Raw genomic sequence first — 18,974 nt, forward strand, 5'->3', positions numbered from 1 at the left:
TTCCAGGGATTGAACTCATGAGGTCACCTCACCAGGCTTATGTGTCAAGCTCCTTTACCTGCTAAGCCATCTTACCAAAGCATTTGATAAAGACTTACTTTATAAAAAATACACACACACACACAAACACACACACACACACACACACATATATATATATATATATAAAATCATGAATATTTGCATGTGTCTGTGCAGGTCTCAGTGGATGCCAAGGGCATGAGATCCTCTGGAGTTACAAGGATTATGAGCTGTCCAACATGGTCACCAGGAACTGACCTTGGATCCTCTGCAGAAGCAGTACATCTCTTGACTGCTGAGCCATCTCTCCATCTCCCCTTTGTTTGAGAAAGGGTTTCATTTTGTAGCCCAAGCCAGCCTGGAATTCACTTTGTAGTACAGACTAGCCTGGAACCCTTGGCAGTCAGCCTTCCTCAGTTGCCTCAGCCTCCCGCATGGTGGGATGACAGGTGTGAGTCATGTACCTGGCTTCACATCCATAGCAGCATTATTCACAATGGCCAAAAGTCAGTAGCAACCAATGTGCTCACTGATAAATGGCTAAAGAAAGTGGGAACTGATACATAAAGTGTTATTATTCAGCCCTAAAAGTGAAAGGAATTCTGATGTGTACTACAGCTAGACAGACCATGAGGACACTGTTAAGTGAAATGAGCCAGTCATCAGTACACAGAGACAGAAGGTAGAATGGGAGTAAGGACCCTGGGGAGGGAAGAACAGAGAATTACATCAATGGGTACAGAATTTCAGTTGCATGAACAAGTTCTGTGGACAGATGCTGATGGCTGTGTTAACGGTGCACATAATGCCACTGAGATGCACTGGAATCAGTCAACGTGGTAAAATTTTAAAAAAGTCTTTATTACCCTTTTATTTGCTTATTTTGTATGTGTGTGCACATGTGTGTGATGTGCATGTGTTTATGTGGGTACATGCTTAAGCCAGGGTGCATGGATGGAGGTTAGAGGAAAACCTGCATTTGCATTACTCAAATCTTCCCTTCTACCATGTGGGTCTAGCCTGGAACTCAGGTCACTGGGCTTGCTGTTAGCACCTTTACCTACTGAGCTATGTCCTTTTCAAAGTGATCGTGCTGCCTTAATTGGTGCTCTATAGACAGGCCTAAAAACATTTTGCTTTATTTAGTTATTTATATTTTTGTTTTTACAACCCAGTAGAAGTTGTCCTTTCCTCCCCTCATCCCAGTTCCTCTCCCCTAACTCCCTGCCACACCCACTTCTCCTCCACTGTTTCTCTCCAGATACAGGCGGGCATCACATGGATATCAGCCAGCATGGCATATCAAGTTGCAGCGAGACTAGGCACCTCCTCTTCTGTTAAGGCTGGACAAGGCAACCTGGTACAACATGGTAAATTACACATTACTGTGTAATGTGGCACCATAAACACAAGGAAGGGACTGTATGTAGCAAGTAAGTACATGCTCACAGCAGCCTGAATGCAGCCAGTCCAGCTCTCCAGGGTCATTAGGTCACTACCCACTCTCAAGGTAAGTGCTTTCAAGCCTCTAGGACCTTCCCTGAGGAACTTCTACAGGACTCTCCAAGTGAGTATTCAGAGGATTCTGGGGAAAAAAAAACAGTGCATCTTCTGTTTTTTTGTTTGTTTTTTTTCTAAACAGAAGCACTGACCCCCAACCCTGTCCATATTGCTCTGTGGGGGGGGCAGGACATGGGCATGAAGGCTGGTGGCTTCAGATAGGGACACAGGTGCTACAGTATGCTATGACATTGTAAATGACTGACACAGGTCCTGCAGCAGCAGAGTTTGTTCTGTGTGGCATTCTAAAATGTCTCATGAACAACAGGTTAAGTTCCATCTGGCATTTGATGCCCCTTTCTCTTTATCGTCTATTGTGCCCAGGGGACATGGAAGGGTCCTCATACAAGTTTAGCCAAATAGAACTGGCCACAGAATACTTTCTCGGGCCATGCTGAGATGTAGATATCCCACAAACACACTTTGGTATACTTATATTTTATGAAAAACGATAAGCTGGAAGGGCCATAAACACTAGGCCAGAGGGTGGCAGATATTCTTGGGTTTTCTCCAAGACTGCCTTGGTTTTGCTTTCGAGAAATTAGTAAATACTTCTTGTGAGCGGAGAACCTGGGTGTCCTGTACCCAATGATGGCTACATGCCTTCCCTACTTTCCTGTATTCCTGCTCACCAGAAAGCAGTGCCAGTAGGAGCAAGACTCCCTGGTCCTGTGACATTTCCAATCTTTAGATACAACTAAGATACCTTGCAAATATAAAGTGACTTTCCCTTGTGTTTTGTTTGCTTGCTTGTTTGCTTGTTTCTTTTGTTTTTGACAGCCTTGGTTCTCCTGGAACTTGCTTTGTACACCAGGCTGGCCTAGAACTCACAGAGATATGCATCCTCTGCCTCCTAAGTGCTGAGATTAAAGGTATGCACCACCACCAGGCTTTTTTTGTTTTGTTTTTGACATCATATTTAAAAGACTGAAGGTGTGCCAAGGCCTAGGGAAGAGTCACGACTATTTCTGGGCAAGGCCCAGACAGCTTGCATTCATTTCTATTCTTCAGACGCAAAGACCTCAGGTCTAGATACCAGGCATGAAGCCATGCATCTCCTTCAGCCAAATGAAACCCACAAGCACTCCACCTTTACAATGAAGCTTGAAACCAGTCAAGCATTTTTTTTATTTTAAAAAAGAAAAGTCTAATGGTATACAGTCTCTACATGCTACAGCTAGGTGTTCACCCCCCTGCCCCCTCACATTAAACATGGGAAACAAAAGTCAACCCCAGGATCTGTCAGTCAGCCTAGTTGGTGTGAGAAGGGCTGAGAACCCAGGGGTCCCCAGCACCATCTGTGGGCAGACACACAATGGGCCATGCTGCTCAGAGCCCACTGTTCCTAGAGGGATGTCAGAAGCAACCTAGCTCCTCAGTGGCCCCAAAACAGGAACCGTGTATGGCTAAGGTGACCATGGTTTATCACATTCCCCAAGTAAGAGAGATGCTACTAATAATTACAGGGCACAAAGGCATTGCAGGCATAATATGGATACCTCCATTGCATTAGAATTGCTTATTGCTGTAGTAAGCTTGGTGGGGCACCTTTGCTCTTAAAAGCATAGAAATGAGAGTGAAGGCCACTGGTGATGTCACCAGATCTGGTCTTTTGAAGGATGAAAGCCCTCATTCTGACTGGCTTACTGTGGAGAAGATGGAGATGATAAGGAAGGTGGAACACTCACATATGAGGGGCTTGGTACCTCAACTAGATAGCACCGGAGACCAGGCATCACTCCCCAGAGCAGGGAGGTCTGGCCTGTGGGAAGTTTGTTCAGAAGGTGATCCATGAGCAGGTGAGAAGTATGAACCATTGTCTTGACTCTGTAGCTCTGCTTGGGGTCAGGTCAGTCCAGCTGCTAGAACCCTAGCAAGTTAGAAGCTATTCTTCCAAGCAAAGGCAAGGCCTCAGGCCTTGATGCAAATTCATTTCCCACCCATTCAGTTCACCCCTCTGACTTCAGGGAATCTTTGGTCTATGGTAGGATATGGCTGTCTGCAGTATACAGAAAAACCCTGAAGAACAGTTCAGACAGCCAGTGAAAGGGCCAAGATTGCCACACTATTCAGAGAAACAGCAAGGCTTCCCCAGGTGCAGTCTATGTTAGCACGGAAGAGCTCACTGGAAGGACAGGAGCTAAGCCATTAATGTTCTTGTTCATCTGCGATGCTGGGATGGAGCCGGAGCCCCATGAATGCTGGCCAGTGCTTTCCTGTTGCACCAGACCTCCAGTTGGCAGCTTTGAGGGTAAGAGGCAAGTTTCTTCCTCCCATTCAGAACACATATTTAGTGATAAATATTGAACTGTTCTTCTTAAGTCTTGGGGAGATCTGGTACCTATCCTTTACCCTGCTTTCCACCCACTACTCAAGTCCCCAGTGGGTTCAGAAACAATTTAAGGTCAAGAACTGTGCCATAGAAAGCTACTCTATGGAGAAGCCTGGTAGCAGAGGCTAGAAATGACTGTAAATGCCTGGCATGGCTCTAGCCATTTCCTGGCAGGATATGAAGTAGCTGGAGCTCAAACCTCCCCTGGCCTCCATATGGGGCCATGAATGGCCAAGAGTGACTCTGGCTAGTAAATATAAGCAAAGTCTCATTTTACCAAGTAGCCGTTTTCAAGTCCAGGTCTCCAGAGGTCAGGACACTACACTTGCTCAGGCTGAAACAATGCATCTAGAGAGCAGGGCCATCTGGCCCATGACCAATGTTTGTCTAGGAGGTTTGGGGGCAACACCTAAATTCAGAAACTGGGTCACCCGATTGCCTGCAAGGACTATACACTTTTCACTGCTGGTGGCCAGTATCTGGACAAAGCTGGAAGTACCATCATGCTCTACACCTTAACTTTCTTATTCATTACATATTGGGGCTGATTTTTGTCATCTCACAGTGCTGATGTGAAGATTAGTTAAAGGGGGTGGTGGTGGCAGGTTTGTGTTGGTGATCTGATTTGTAATTGGCCCAGACATTGCTTCCATGGTCTTGGAAGTTTTCCAAGGCAGGGATGGGGGGTGGGAGGGAGAGTCTGGCATAGGCTCCATCCCAGAGGACTAGATGTTGAAAAGCTAAGTCCCAGGTTGTGTGAGTCGCTGGCTCTACGTACTCACTTCCAGTTGACCAGAGCAATGATGACCACTATAGCTGATGGAGCTTGCCACAGAATCTTCAGACTGTGCGGGTGACCCAAGAAAAGGACAGTGAATAAGAATGCACCTTGCACACCTATAGTTTGCATCAGCATAAGGAGAGGACAAAAGGCAAATTCTAGTACCTGTTGCAAAGTAGGGACTTGCAAACTACTAGAAAAAGTTACAGAGCCAAATGCAAACAAGAAAACAAACAAAAAATAACAACAACAACAACAAAAAAAAAAACCCTTTGCTTCTTCAAAGACCTGTAAAACAGCTTCATGAAAGCTATTCAAGTGAAGGTGTCAAAACTCAAACAAAGCAAAGCAAAACCAGACAAAAGCTATGAGGCTTCCTGCACAGAGGAAATGTGTGTAGCCATGAAGAAATGCTAACTCTCAGCCTTCCCTCTCTCTAACTACTGCTTTCTCCTGAAGCCTTGGGCACAGACTAAGCAGGAATGTCCCTCAGGAGGTCAGGAGGTGTCTCACACCCTAGCCCAGTACTCCGTGTGTGTGTGTGTGTGTGTGTGTGTGTGTGTGTGTGTGTAGCTAAGCAGAGGAAGTAAATCATGGTGCCTCCACTGGCCAAAGGAAAGCAACCAGAGCTGGGGGGCACAGAGAGGGGGCAGGCAGGGAAGGAATGGGGGTGCAGAAGAGATCTGCTTGCACAAAATCTTTGGCACTGCGGGTAAGATGCAAACATCTTGGGAAAGGGGTTTTGTGGTTCCCAAAGCACAGGTTAAAAAAAAAAAAAAAAAAAAAAAAAAAAGAGTGTGTGTATGACAGATTCCTGGGGTGGGTATAGAGCAGGACAGGGTAGCCTCTTCTACAGGGTCTTTGGTTCATAGGTACCAGTTGGTCTGGGCTGGGGGCTAGAAATCTGATTTTAGCCCTGCAATAGCTATGAGACCTCCTGAGGTCTCAGTTAAATCTTTTAGTCAAAATAGGGAAGGGCTGCCCTGGGAGAGAGCATGCTAAATAGCAAACTGCTCTACAGGAAGCCACACCTGCTAAGGGCAAGAGTCTTGGCTATTGCATGGTCTTTGCTACTGTTGTTTTGCTTAGTTTGTCACCAACGCTGTTGCTGGTCCTTAGCTACCACAGCCCCCTTCAAACCACCAAGGGACGCTGCCTCAGCTTTCTGTATTCCCCTTCTGCATGCGGGGTACCAGCCTACAAGCTCTGTGCTAGCTACTAAGGATCCAGGTCATCCCCTGCCCTGGAGAAGCAGCTACAAGTTTAGGGCAATCACTCATTACTGTCCCCTTGCTTATACCACAAGGAAGCCCCCAGGCCACCTGCCCTGATACCCAGTCAACCCCTATCTCTTCCCTCACTGGCTTGTTCTTTCTGGGAGAATATGGGAGATGGATCAGGCAGGCCTGGACTCGAACTTCCTCCCTCCTCTTCCTAGTGTATGTTCTGGTGCCTGTATAGCCCGAGTTTCCTCATCTAAAAAATGGGTGTGATAGGATAGTGGGGGCTGGTTGAAGGTTTGGATATGAAGGCAAAAGGTCAAGGGCAGTTTGGCACCTACCAGGCAAAGAAGCACCCACAGGCCAAGTGCCTTGTGAAGGGCACCTTATTTAAACAAACTTGGGAACTCTTGTTTTAGGGACTGGGGAGGAATTGTAATTTGAAAGCCCTGGATGGACCAGAGGCAACAGCAACGAAGTGCAGAACACTCCTTGAGGACTGATCATGGTCCAAGGCAGACAGATGGGAGGCAGGATGACTAAGTGACTCTCCAGGACCTCTTCAGGGCAGCTGGCATCTGTTCAGGACTAAGAAATAGAAAGCCCGGAAGCTGATTCCTTCAGGACACAGTTCTTCCGGGTACCGGAACAGTGAATAAAGCCACTACTGGGCTTCTAGGAACATGGAGAAGTTAGAGTGAGTTGTCACAAGCTGTGTGAACTGTCCCCCTATGCTACATCTGAGCACTGAGGTGCAGTCTGGAAGCTTTCCAGGTGACAGGTCTCAGTTCTGGCGGCCTGAGAGTGTCACTGTCCTGCTCCTGGGTGACAAAACCATTCACTAGGAGAATAGATGCTACTATAAGGGGGATGTGACGTGATTTCTACCTGGAAAAGGCTTCCAGGGATGCCCCAATAGGAGAATCAGACCCCAGGCAACAGGACATCTCTGCACCAAGCATTCCCCACCCTGGGAGGGAAGAAGACACAGCACCCCAATGGCCTCCTTCCGTGAAACTATGTGGAGACTGATAAATTAAGATGGGTATTAAATACGGGGGAGAGGCTGGCAGGGAGAGCAGGGGGTCTCTGGGCGGGGTGGCAAAGCTAAGGTTTCTTCCGGAGGTAGTTGGAAGGAATCCAGCCTTCCCAGGAAGGAGCCCCGCTGAGGACCTGGCAGAACCACCAGCCACTGCTGCTCTTCTCCCGAACTTCAAACACTGTCCCTTCCTGGAAGCTGCTGGTGTCTTCATCTCCTTCAAAGTTGGCCACGGCCACATACAGTGAGTCCTTTGGGCCATCGGCATTGAGGAAGGAGGCTGCTTTCTCTCTGTTTTCTCCCACCTTGCCAGCTGTGCGTGGCCCTGGCCCACCTTTGCCTCGCATGTCATCTTGGCCCATTGAGGAGTTGGAGAGGAAGGGTTTGGCTTTTGGAGGGACAAGGAGGGCCCTGCCTGGGGCAGGAACGGCCTTGCTTTCGTTGGCTTCACGCTGTGGCCCTCTCACCTCTGGGAGGGGCCTGCATGACAACGGTGATGAGGATGTTTTCTTGGGGGGCGGGGGTCTTCGAGGCGGGACCACAGGTCTTTGCTGAGTGGCTTCTTGGACAGGCGTGGGCAAATTCTTGGGCCCAGGGTCTGTGGTCTTGGCTGGCCTGGGAGGGGCTCGGCAGGGTGACTCCTTTGGACTCAGCCCATCCTGTCTACCAGACCTGTCCTGACCACGGCCAGGTCCCTCTGCTGGAAGGAAGCTTCGGCTGAGGGCTGTGTCATGGCCCCCAGCAGCATGGTGGCTCTCCCCATCCAATAAGGCCTTTTCCTGGCATTTGGCAGGTCTGAGTTTGCTCCTGAGGTTATGTATGTCCACTTGATCTTCACTCTGAGCTGGCTCTGTCTTGGGGGAAGGAGTTGGCTTGGGCCTAACCTGAGGTCTAGACTTCAAGAATGGATTCTGGGGAGTGACTTCCACCCTCTCTTCGGGCAGCTCAGCTTTGGACCTGGAGATGGGACGGAGGTTGGGCTTCTTTAACTCCTTGGCCAGCACCTTGTGACCACACTCTAGCCCCATGTCGTTTTTCAGCAGGAACAACTTGCTTTTGTCAGGTTTGGGCTCTGGCTTCCTACTGTCCCGGGCTGGCGGGGCATGCTTGGCTGGAATCATTGGCAAAATCATGCCAGGGGGCTTGGGGGACGAGCCCCTGAGAGGCTCCATCTTTTGTCTCTCCCTCTCCAGCAGCTCCTCTTCGGACTTGATGATGGACTCTTTGCGTGGAGGGAGGCTGGGCTTCTCCTCCTGTGTGGGGTCTGAGATCTCCTCATAGCCTGCTGATGCAGACAGGTCTGAAGATGCCTTTCTTGGGGCCTCCTTTCCCCCCTTCCAGTCTTTGGACCACAGCATCCCAGAGTCCATACCACCATGTGGTGCTTCAGGCAGGGGTCTGGAGGGCCCCACTGCTTCTGGACCCACATTGTTCTCCATTGCAGTTGCATCCCCAAGCCGCAGCTGAGTCATCTCATGAGGCAGGGGAGCCAGGAAGTTGGGCCTTGAGGCACTGCTGGTCTTCTTGTACTTGTCGATGAAGGTTGCTGGGGCCCACCCCTCCTTATCTTCCATCTGAATGTACCACCAACCACTTAAGCTCTTCTCAATCACCTAGGAGGGGGAAAGGGAAAACACTTAGTAGGGCAGGTCTGATGCCACCCCCTAGGCAGAGTCCACAATTTATGAAAGAACCCACACGAAACCCTGAAAGCTGTATGACAGTGTGAATGAAAATGACTCCCATGGGCTCTTCATGTCAAAAATCCTGCTCCACAGTTGGTGGAACTGTTTGGGAAAGACTAGGAGGTGTGGCCTTGTTGGAGAAAATGTGTCACTGCAGGTGGACTTTGAGGTTTCTAAAGACTTGTACCATTTCCTCTCTCTCCACCCTTCACCCCCCCCCCCCCCCCGCCTCTTGCTTGTGGATCAAGAAGTGAGCTCTTAGCTGTTCTCACTGCTGTGCCTTTGCTTCACCATTATGGACTCTTAAAAACCTCGGAAACTGTAATCCCAACTAAATGCTTTATAAATTGGCTTGGTCATGGTGCTTTGTCACAGCAAGAGAAACTAATAGAACCAGCTATGGGCACTGTATCAGGGCACCTCACTGAAGGTGGGTTCTTGTCCATGTATTGCTACATTGCCTAGTCTAGCTTCTAATTCCCAGCTCAAGCCATCCTCCTGCCTTAGCCACCTGAATAGCTGGGGTTATAGGTGCACACTGCTATATCTATCAGGTTCTTGTCCACTTTTGGTTGTGATGGGAAACCTTTGAAAGATGTGGCTGACAGTACCTTAGAAGGCACCTCTGGGGGAGGGGGTACTTATTGATACCCAGCCCCTCTGCACCATGGGCTTTAATTCCCTTTCCCTTGTGTAAGGTGGGAAGCTACAGAGACAGCTTGGGAGGACTAGGCCACCAACACCATCTGCTGTAATGCCAAAGAACTACAAGGCAAAAGCCACAAAGTGATCTTGGCTTCTTTGGCTGAACACCAGAAGAGCTGGCTGGTGTTTATGGTAGCTATGAAAATGAGAATCTTCAAACACAGGAATCATGCTTAGGTTGATGATATGCTATGTTAACATCCAGGGGAACGGAGGCTGGTAGAATAATGCGAGTTTCATCTCTTCTCTCCATCTCTCCCTCATGCCCATACCCACTAGATAGATGATGGGTAGAAATGCTATTGTTATTTAAGATATGATATTTCCTGTGTCTTTTTGATACAGTATCATCTCAGTGAATTCTTTGAGATGAATGGCACACAAACTATGCTATGGACTGAAGTGTGCCCCCAAATTTACCTTCAGTACTCCAAATGTCCATGCATCTGGATAGGACCTTTGAAGAGTTAACTAGGTGGAAATGGGTCATAAAATCAGGCTCTAGTTTACCAAACTGATGTCTTCAAAGGAAGAGATTTGGAATACAGAATAAGGGACTGCATGTAAGGACACAACAAGAAGGTGGCTATGTGTAGTTCAAGGAAAGAAGTCACAGGAGATACCAGTCCTGCCACATCTTCATCTTGGACAGCTCCAGCACCACTAGAAAGTGAATCACTGTTGAACTAGCCCATCTGAGGTATTTTGGTATATGGCAGGCTTAAGAAAACCAGCACCAGCAATTCCCCAGCAGGTTCTGTACACAGGAAATCTGATGCTCATGATCCTCCTGTGATCCAGGGACAGTCATCTCACTGGACAAATGCAGAGTAGAACTCCAGGAGAGCTGTGGATCTCGAAGAAGGTTCTGGAGAAAGTGAATGGTGGAGGTGAGAGTAGAGGGCAGGCAGCTGGGCTCTGAGTACTGCCAGACCCTGCCTCTTAGGAAGAGCCAAGCCTGGCCTGAGAAACTGCTCTAGGAGTCACAAGGACTGAGGGCTGACAGGAAGGATAACAGCTACAGACTCAGCACTGGGAGGCCACCTCTGGGGCCTGCAGTGTTGAATTTCAGCTCGGAGATATGCCACCTGAATGATGTCAGCAGTAGTAATAGCCAATGGCAAGATTATTAATGCCTGAACAAGCAAAAGCACACTATCTTTGTGAAAGCATGCAAGTGCACTTGGTAGATGTTACATTAGCAAATCAGAGGGAAGGTCTCCAAGGAAAGGATGCGCTGCACAGGCTGGACAAAGTGACTCTAGTGGGACTGACAAACAGGTGGCCAGCATACTATTCTACTCAGTAGTGCTGGGTACAGTTAATGTCACTGCTGGACACGTAGCTTTCATCAGCAATTCAACTCCATCACTAAGACAGTGAGGGAAGGAAAATGGGATAAACAATGAAAAGAAGAGGCCACTGTGGCTCTATTACACTGACATTCAAGGGAAAGGAGAGTGGTACAAACTCTGGACATTTGGATTTTTGTTTTCTGTTGAGACAGGGTCTCACTATATAGCCCACACTGCCCTGGAACTATCTATGTAAACAAGGCTGGCTCCGGCTCATAGAGGTTGGGCTACTTCTGCTTCTTAAAGGCATATACACCCATGCCTGCCTCCTACTTGGATTTTTAATCATGTTTTTGTTGGTAGACAGAGCCATGTATTATGACAAAAGAAACTAATGCAAGGTCACTAGTATGAGAGGGGACAGCCTGGGCTCTTCAGACAGATTTCAGTTCAAGTCCTTGCTCCAGCACTTACTCACTATGCCCTGAGATGAGCATTTACCCACCCCCCAGAGTTATATCTGTAAGACAGGCTGACATCGATCTCCCAGGCCTCCTGTCAAGCTTTGTTCTCAAGTAGGTAAGGCACCAAGGAAGTACCTACACCAACTGTACACTCACCACTGCCACCTGACTGACATCTCAAAACATGTTTGAAAGATAAACAGGGCAGACACTGAGCTGACTCTCACTGTAGCCTGACTGCCAGGAGTCTCTGGATTCATTAATGAGTGTGGAGGACCTGAAATTATATAGACACGAACCAGAGAGCAAAAGAGGATAAAAGAAAACGGTGTATAGAACTCATCATAGGAAAGAACAGCTGTTTAAGCCCCAAGCTTCAGTGGCAACCATTCCCTCAAAACTCTGCCAGCGGGATCTGTCAATGTTGTAGGACTATAAAGCAAAACAGTCTCAAGGTGGCTGGTGGCTATGATTTTGTTAAAGAATGCTTGACGGGCTGGGCATGGTAGCACACACCTTTCATCCCCATTCTTGGGAAGCAGAAGCAGGCATTATGAATTCTAGACCAGCCTGATGTACATAGTGAATTCCAGGTCAGCTAGGGCTACAAATGGGGCCGCCGGGGGAAGAGTGCTGGATATGAGTTTGTTGCTGGACCAGCTTGAGCAAGAATAGAGGCGGAAGGTCAGAAAAGGAAAAGAGTGGCAACACTCCATTAACATCCTGAACATTCTGAGCTGGGGTGGCAGCACCTACAGCTCAACATCCTGTATTAGTAGAAACTGCAGGAGATACATTGCCAAAGGACCTCTAACTTTCACGAACTGAATCAAACCCAGGGTCTGTGTGCGTACACCAGGCCTATGCTCTACCACAGAGCTGTGCCCCCAGCCCTTAAAGGCTGTGTCTTAAAATCACATGGTGGTTTTCAGCTCTCTGGGGAAAGAAGCCTTTCATAGACTATAGTGTGGGCTTCTGGTTTCAAAGTGGAATGGACAGTTGTCTTCTCTTTATGCAGCATATTCAAGGAAAGAAAGCCATGGGGCTGCAGCCCAGGTCAGAGGGAAGTAGGGGGAGGGGTGGATTAAAGTCTAGAAGAAGCCTCAGGTGACCACTCCCAGTTTCTCAGAGGGCACGGAGTTCTGCAAAGGGTAGGAGACAGGGTGGCACCGAGTGGGGTGGAGACAGGAGCCAGCACATGACCGGGAGAAACTAGGATGTCACCACACAAGCAGCCAGCCTGGCTGGCCTCTGTCCTAGGTCCTGTTCTTGTATGGGAGACTATATAGGTGGCAACTGTGACCCCCTGCAGGCTGGGATCACAGAGCTGTGACACTGCTCTGTGGCTTAGAAGTCTCTAGAAGCCAGTCAACCTCTTTTGTGTATTTCCATGGACTACCTCATATCTTCCTTGTCTTTTCATTCTATGATGCCTGACCATGGGACTCATGTGCTTGGCAACTACTCTTACTTCTGAGCTACAGCTCTAGCCCCTGCAGCCCAAACCAGGGACTGCCAACACGGAATAACTGCAGTAATATCAATAACAGCACAAAGTGACAATCGAGGAAAAAGATAATCACTGATAGCAACAGGACTGAAAGTTCAACCACCATGCTTACACAGATAGAGAAGAACACCAAATTAATCCAAGGCCAGATGAAACAAGAACAGGCAGCTGTGAAAAAGAATCAAGAATGCTTGGAAATGAACATCATAATTGTTGAATGAGAACGAGTAACATACTGAACAGCTGAAGAGAAAACTAATGAACTAAGAGACTGGGCAGGATGTCCTAAGGATGTGCCACTCATCTTCCTGTGGTCAATACGTCATCTTAGATGGCATCTACCATCTGCAGATAGGTAGGAAGTAAGAAGTTATATTGTACTGTTTTGGGGGGAAATGACAAGCCAAAAAGTACATGTTCCACAGAGCTATAATCTTTTCTTTTTCTTTTGTTTTTTTGAGACAGGGTTTCTCTGTGTAGTCCTGGCTGTCCCAACACTCAACAGAGATCCACCTGCTTCTGCCTCCCAGGTGTTGTGATTAAAGATATGTAACACCAACATCTGGTGTAATCTTATCTTTTTAAATGCTCGCCAAAATCACAGATATGATCCTAGGAACATGAGGAGTGACTGGATTATAGATATCATAGAGATGAGCAGATTTAATATCTGCCTCCTGAAGTGGGGTTTACTCATGACAGAGCAGAAGTGGGGGTGCCAGAGGTCAGGTCAGTTGGTTCTGTTGGGAGGCATCTTCGAAGATTTCTTACCCCATGTTTTGATGCTGTCCTGCAACCTGCAGGCTTTCTCAAGTGCATGGGAAACATCTTTCATCCCTAAGCTTGTGGAGATAAAAGATACACACGAGAAGACAAAGGACTTACTATGGCTACCCAGGGATACAGAGCACACATGCAGAGAACGGGATGGAAAGATGAGAGCAGGGAAGCAGGAGGTGATAGGAAAAGGAACATAGGACCGGGAGATGGCTCAGTGGATGAAAGCACCCGCTATGTAACACTGATGACCCAAGTTTGATCCTTGGACCCATGGTAGCTCAGGACTGTATTCCCAGCCTCAGCACTCCTATGGCAACAAGGGAGGTGGAGGAGACAGGGGTTTCTGCTAAGGGCATTGGAACTAGAGGGTGGTGGTGGTTACACAACTCTGAATAAAAGAAACCACCGACTTTTCCACTCAAGTTGGCAAACAGTTTGGTATAATCATACCTTAATAAAGCCATTAACCTTGTCTCCCCTCCCTCATAGCAGGAGGTAAGAAGAGAGAAGGCAATGCCAAGAATAAAGAATGATAGCATGTGTGCTCACCTCGACTTTCAGGCCGGCCTGGAAGCTGATGCCGTCTGGGATGGTGGTCTGGAACTCTGCAATGGTGTAATACTCTTCTTCCACCTGGGGTGGGATGGGAGGCTTCGGCAGGTTGAGGCCTCGAGGCTGGCAGGATTACACATGGGGCTGACTGAGTCATGGTAGGATGAAGGGACTAAGGTATAGAACATCACCACTGATGGGATGCTAGGAAGCCTAATTAGCTTCTGAGGGGCAAAACAAAGGGATTTTGCTGAGCTTAGGTCTCACTTGGCCTTCAACTTCACAGTAACAGGAGCAACATGGGACATGCCAGCATATCATGAGAATTTGGGAAAACACAAAAGTGTCTGAATGTAAGGGACCGCAGACAGGACTTTGAATCAGACCCATGTGGGTTGGAATGCCGATGAAAGGGCCATGTCAAGCCTCCTCTTCATCTCCTGTAGAATGGGCAGTGCTGGACAGGTACCCAAGAAGTGGCTGACATTTTCCAAAGGCCACTTTCCAAATTTCTTGTAGTCACCAGTGTTTTAGAGTTTGAATATTTATATATATAGTAACACATCCTGGAGATGGGATCTAAGTTCACACACAAAATACATTTATGCTTCATGCATACCTAGCCTGAGAGTAGCATTTTATGGTATTTTTAGTCCATCTGTGTTCTGACTGTGCTCTGAGGTCAAGTATGGAATTCACATTCCACTTTTGGTGTCATGTTGGTGCTCAAAGTGTCAAGATTTTCAAGCATTTTAGGTTTTTAGATTAAGGATGCTCAATGTATATTGGTTAAAATGGTACCTACAGTCAGGACATGGTGGTGCACGTTTTTGATCCCAGCACTCAGGAGGCAGAGGCAGGCAAATCTCTGTGAGTTTAAGGCCAGCCTGGTCTACACAGAGATTTCCAGGCTAACCGGGGTTATATAGTGAGACTATGCCTATAAATAAATAAATGGACATAGAGTCAAAAATGGATCAGAGGACCAGATGTTATCACAGACAAACGCGTGCCTCTAAGATTCACATAGGTTGTCCCATGAAAAAGGATAACTGCTTGAAAAGGACTGGAATATGTGAGGTCTGGTGGGTAACCCTGACAGGCCCCAGGCCAAGGAGATGGGGCCCTAAGGCAAGTGTGCACTTACAATGGTCATGTCCCGGCGAGGAGGGGGTCTCTGCCTCATCTTTGGTGATCCTATGGGGAAACAAGACTTCACTGAGATGCAGAGTTCCACAGACAGATTCCCAGCTGTGGGAGCCAGGTGGGGTCTCATCCCTTCCCAGGAGCCACATGTTTGTGTTTCTATGAGCCTTTGTGCGAAGAGCCTCAAGCTAGGCTCAGGACCCTCCATTAACATGGCCTTCCCTGGATCTTTTCTATATGGGAACAACAGATGAATGGCACTGACCTTCAAGTAAAGGGTAACTGTCCATGCAGGGTGTAAAGCATGGGCTCAGAGCTATATAGGGCTGGGCCGAGACTCATCCCAGCACAGCACAAAATTACTGTTTGACTCTGAGCCATAGGTCCTTTTCTGTGGGATAGCCTGATGCATACCTCTCCCCAAACAGCTGGGTGTCGTGAAATACTGACTTCCATATCTACTAGAGTATTTGAAAATGCAATAGTCTTAGCTAAGACATTTAGCTGCCCATAGAAGGACAACCATTCTGAGACTTCCTTGCAGCTTGGTGTTGCCACATGACTAAGTCCAGTGGAGTATGAGGGAAAGTGGAACATTAGAGTTGTTTCACTCCTCCCTGATGAGGCCAACACGAAATGTGGGAGACCAAGATCCTTGACTGCATGGAATTATCATCTCAGCTGTGAACATAAAACTGCTCTACTGTGTAGAATGGAAATGAGTTTCTAGATCAAATGAGCCACTGTTATTAGGTGTGTGTGTATGTGAGGGGAGGAGACTTTGTTTAGGCATCTGAACATCCTAACAAAGTCATGTTACTTCAGATTTTCGTTTGGTCCCCTAGCATTAGCAGACTATGCTCTTGACCATGAGAGTCCAGAACCACAGATCTCTGTGGAGGGAACATGGAACTCAGCCCAGTGCCCTCATCTTTGTGAGGAGCTGGTGTCCTTTCTCCACAGAATCTTGTTGCCTTCAGGACCAGCACAGGATGCTGGGCACTGTGTTGAGGCCACAGTTCCAAGTACAAGGCAGACAACTATGAGTAACCCACTCTTGGGTGTGTGGGGAATACTAATAGGAAAATACATATAGGGAGGCTTGGAAGAGCAAGATGGGTGAAACAAAGCCAACATGGCTCACTTATGAGGTCATGGAGAAGACTGAAGGGTGTGGGCTTTGGGTTCAACCTCCAGTCCCACTGCTACCAGGTGAACAACCTATTTTTATGATTTTTATCTAGAAAACAAAAGCAGTCTCTCAAAGGCTGTCAGGGGAGCTAATCAGGAGACTCTCGACACATACTGAGAGCCTGATCATCATGACACAATGGGGCAATGTAGGGAAGGGGCAGAACACTGCTCAGATTCTGTAGTCTGCTGGTCCAAGGGTCTGGACAAGTTCCCCAAGTTTTTATTTTAGCCAGCAGGATATCAATAGATAGCAGGCTGTTGCAAGGAAAGAAGAAGGGTGACATGGAAGGTGCTCTAAGCTCAGATAGACCTCAGCTATCCGGAGCAAGGGTGGGTATCACTCACTCTGCTTAACGTCACCATCTGGCACCAGGCGACCTTCAAACCGGCCATCCCTCTGGTTGTTGAGCAGCTCCTTGTCCCTGCCCAGAACATTCTGATGCCGAGAAACACCATCCAGGTCAAGGGCCCCTGAGTGGGCAGAAGAGCTGGAGCCCAGCTTTGGGGGCAAGGGCTCCCCACTGCTTTTCTTTAGGTAGGAAGCAGGGGCCCAGCCCTCTTTGCCCTGGAACCTGGGAGGAAGGGAAAGGTTTCTGGTCAGGTTGGTCTGCAGGGCCTTGGTGTGTGGGGCAGGGAAGCCATGCTTCTATATGTCAGGTTCAGGACGGTAGATGTGGTGGTTTGCAAGAAAATGGACCCTAAAGGGAGTGGCACTAGTAGGAGGTGTGGCCTTGTTAGAGGAAGTGTGTCACTGTGGAGGCGGGCTTTGAGGTCTCACATATACTCAAGCCACGCCCAGTGAGACAGACCACTTCCTGTTGCCTGTGGGACAGGATATAAGAACTCTCAGCCTACTTCAGCACCATGTCTGTCTGCACACTGCCATGTCCCACCATGATGATAATGGATTGAACCTCTGAACCGTAAGCTAGCCCAATTAAATGTTTTCCTTCAGGAGAGTTGCTGTGGCCACAGTGTCTCTTCAGAGCAATAGAAACCCTGACTAAGACAATGGGACAGTGAACTCTGTGTTGTGGGCCAGAACATGCAATCCACTGCCCTTGGATGGTGCCTAAGCCTTCACACTAGCCTTCCAGGGTCTCCCCACTTGTTTCCTACCTGCCTCTATCCCTTCCACTTGCGTCTCCCAAATGCAACACTGCTTGTCACTTCCCCACATTGCTGCTTTTGGTGGGCCTCTACCTGGCAAGCTCCCCCCTCCCTCCTGGTGGCACCTGCTCCTCTTTCCAGGCTTTAGTTGATGTCATTAAGTCTTCTTCCAATCCCTAAGTGAGGCCCAATCTCCACAATGGCCCTCTGGCTTCTGCACACTCTGTAATCCCAGCACCTGCAAAATGCACTTGGTTGTGGTATTCTTGTCTAGTCAGAATATGAGCCCTTGGGTACGAGCACCTTGGTATCAGTGAACTCAATAAAGAAGTGAAAGGCCAAGGGGACAAGCCACCAATGTCAAGTCACATCATGGGCAAGCAGCAGTAAAGCTCTGCATCAGGGCTGTCCCCTTCAGTACCGCTGTGATGGTGACAACAGTCACGACAGTGAGGGACAGCACTCTTGCCACCTGCTCCATCAGTCCTGCCCTAAGCACTTCACAGCTGATAGTGTTTGAGCATAGTCAATCTTGGCAGGAGGGACTACAGGTCCAGCCCCCAACCCCCACTTCCCAGCGAAGCTTCTTAAGCACTGATGTGACCCCCACCAATGGAAAATTCCACATTTGACTTCATGTGATGGATCACAGTGAAAATGCAGCTGTAGCAGACTTGCATGAACTCATCTTCCAGCTGTGCTAACACAGTATACATGCAAGACAGCGAATCTTGGCTCTCCCTGTGGCTCTCCTCATCCCCAAGACATCACATTACACATATGCCACATTCCCAAAACATGAAAACATCCCAGATCCCAAAGACTTCTCTTACCATGCATTTGAGATAAAGGGTTTTCAACCAGAATTGGGATCTGTCTTAAAGACAAGAAGATTGAGACCCATTGGTGTTAAATGCCTCACTCAAGTTTTCAAGCACATCTGTGGCAGGAACAGACTTAATTTCTTCTTTATGGCATTTTACCAGCAGCCTCAGCCCCTGGTTCAAAGCCTTGCACTGACAGGGCAGGGCTCTGTGTCGTTTGACATAACATACTTAGACATGAATGGTGTCGTTTCATGTTGGCTGCCACTGAACTGAGGAATGACAGGGACTCCAACACACTAGCTCACTGTCCCTAAAAAGGATATCAGCAAGGACAATGACTGCTTAATTCTCACATGGCAGACCTTGGGTTTCATAATAACAAGTCAGGTCTGTTTGGAACAGAGATGTACTGGAGTAGGCTCACACTGGATCACAAGAGCCCACGACACGGATTTCTTCTAAACTCCACATTTAGTGGCATCACATTGGTGGCTTGAAAGTGGCCACAGGACAGGTATTTATACCATGGAAATCAACCAACCCCACTGAGAGCTACTAGTACCTCTCCAAACAGGTACTCACACCTTTGGGTAAAGAGCTGACCAGTCATGATTCTGGCAGAGCCAAATCTCATTAAAATCACTTAAAGAAGCTGGGCAGTGACACACACCTTTAATCCCAGCACTCCAGAAGCAGAGGCCAGCCTAAACTACATAGTGAGTTCCAGGACAGTCAGGGCTATATAGAAGCCCA

The 18,974-nt window shown here is 48.0% G+C and overlaps 1 protein-coding gene across 3 annotated transcripts in view; it reads right to left on the reverse strand.

Annotated features, from left to right (window-relative positions):
- Positions 1 to 6,803: 6,803 nt before the first annotated feature.
- Positions 6,804 to 18,974, reverse strand: part of Sh3pxd2b (SH3 and PX domains 2B) — a 77,739-nt gene continuing 65,568 nt past the window's right edge. The window contains exons 7-10 of one of the 3 annotated variants that reach the window (XM_051180992.1): positions 16,630 to 16,856; positions 15,092 to 15,141; positions 13,942 to 14,067; positions 6,804 to 8,566 (exon numbers count right to left, since the gene is read on the reverse strand). In XM_051180992.1, coding sequence (XP_051036949.1) covers positions 7,022 to 8,566; positions 13,942 to 14,067; positions 15,092 to 15,141; positions 16,630 to 16,856 — 1,948 coding nt within the window. In that variant the 3' untranslated portion in view covers positions 6,804 to 7,021. The remainder of the gene's footprint in view (positions 8,567 to 13,941; positions 14,068 to 15,091; positions 15,142 to 16,629; positions 16,857 to 18,974) is intronic. The other 2 variants (XM_051180994.1, XM_051180993.1) reach the window with 2 other exon arrangements.

This window comes from Phodopus roborovskii, unplaced genomic scaffold (assembly GCF_943737965.1).
Source record: "Phodopus roborovskii unplaced genomic scaffold, PHOROB, whole genome shotgun sequence".
NCBI lineage: Eukaryota > Metazoa > Chordata > Mammalia > Rodentia > Cricetidae > Phodopus > Phodopus roborovskii.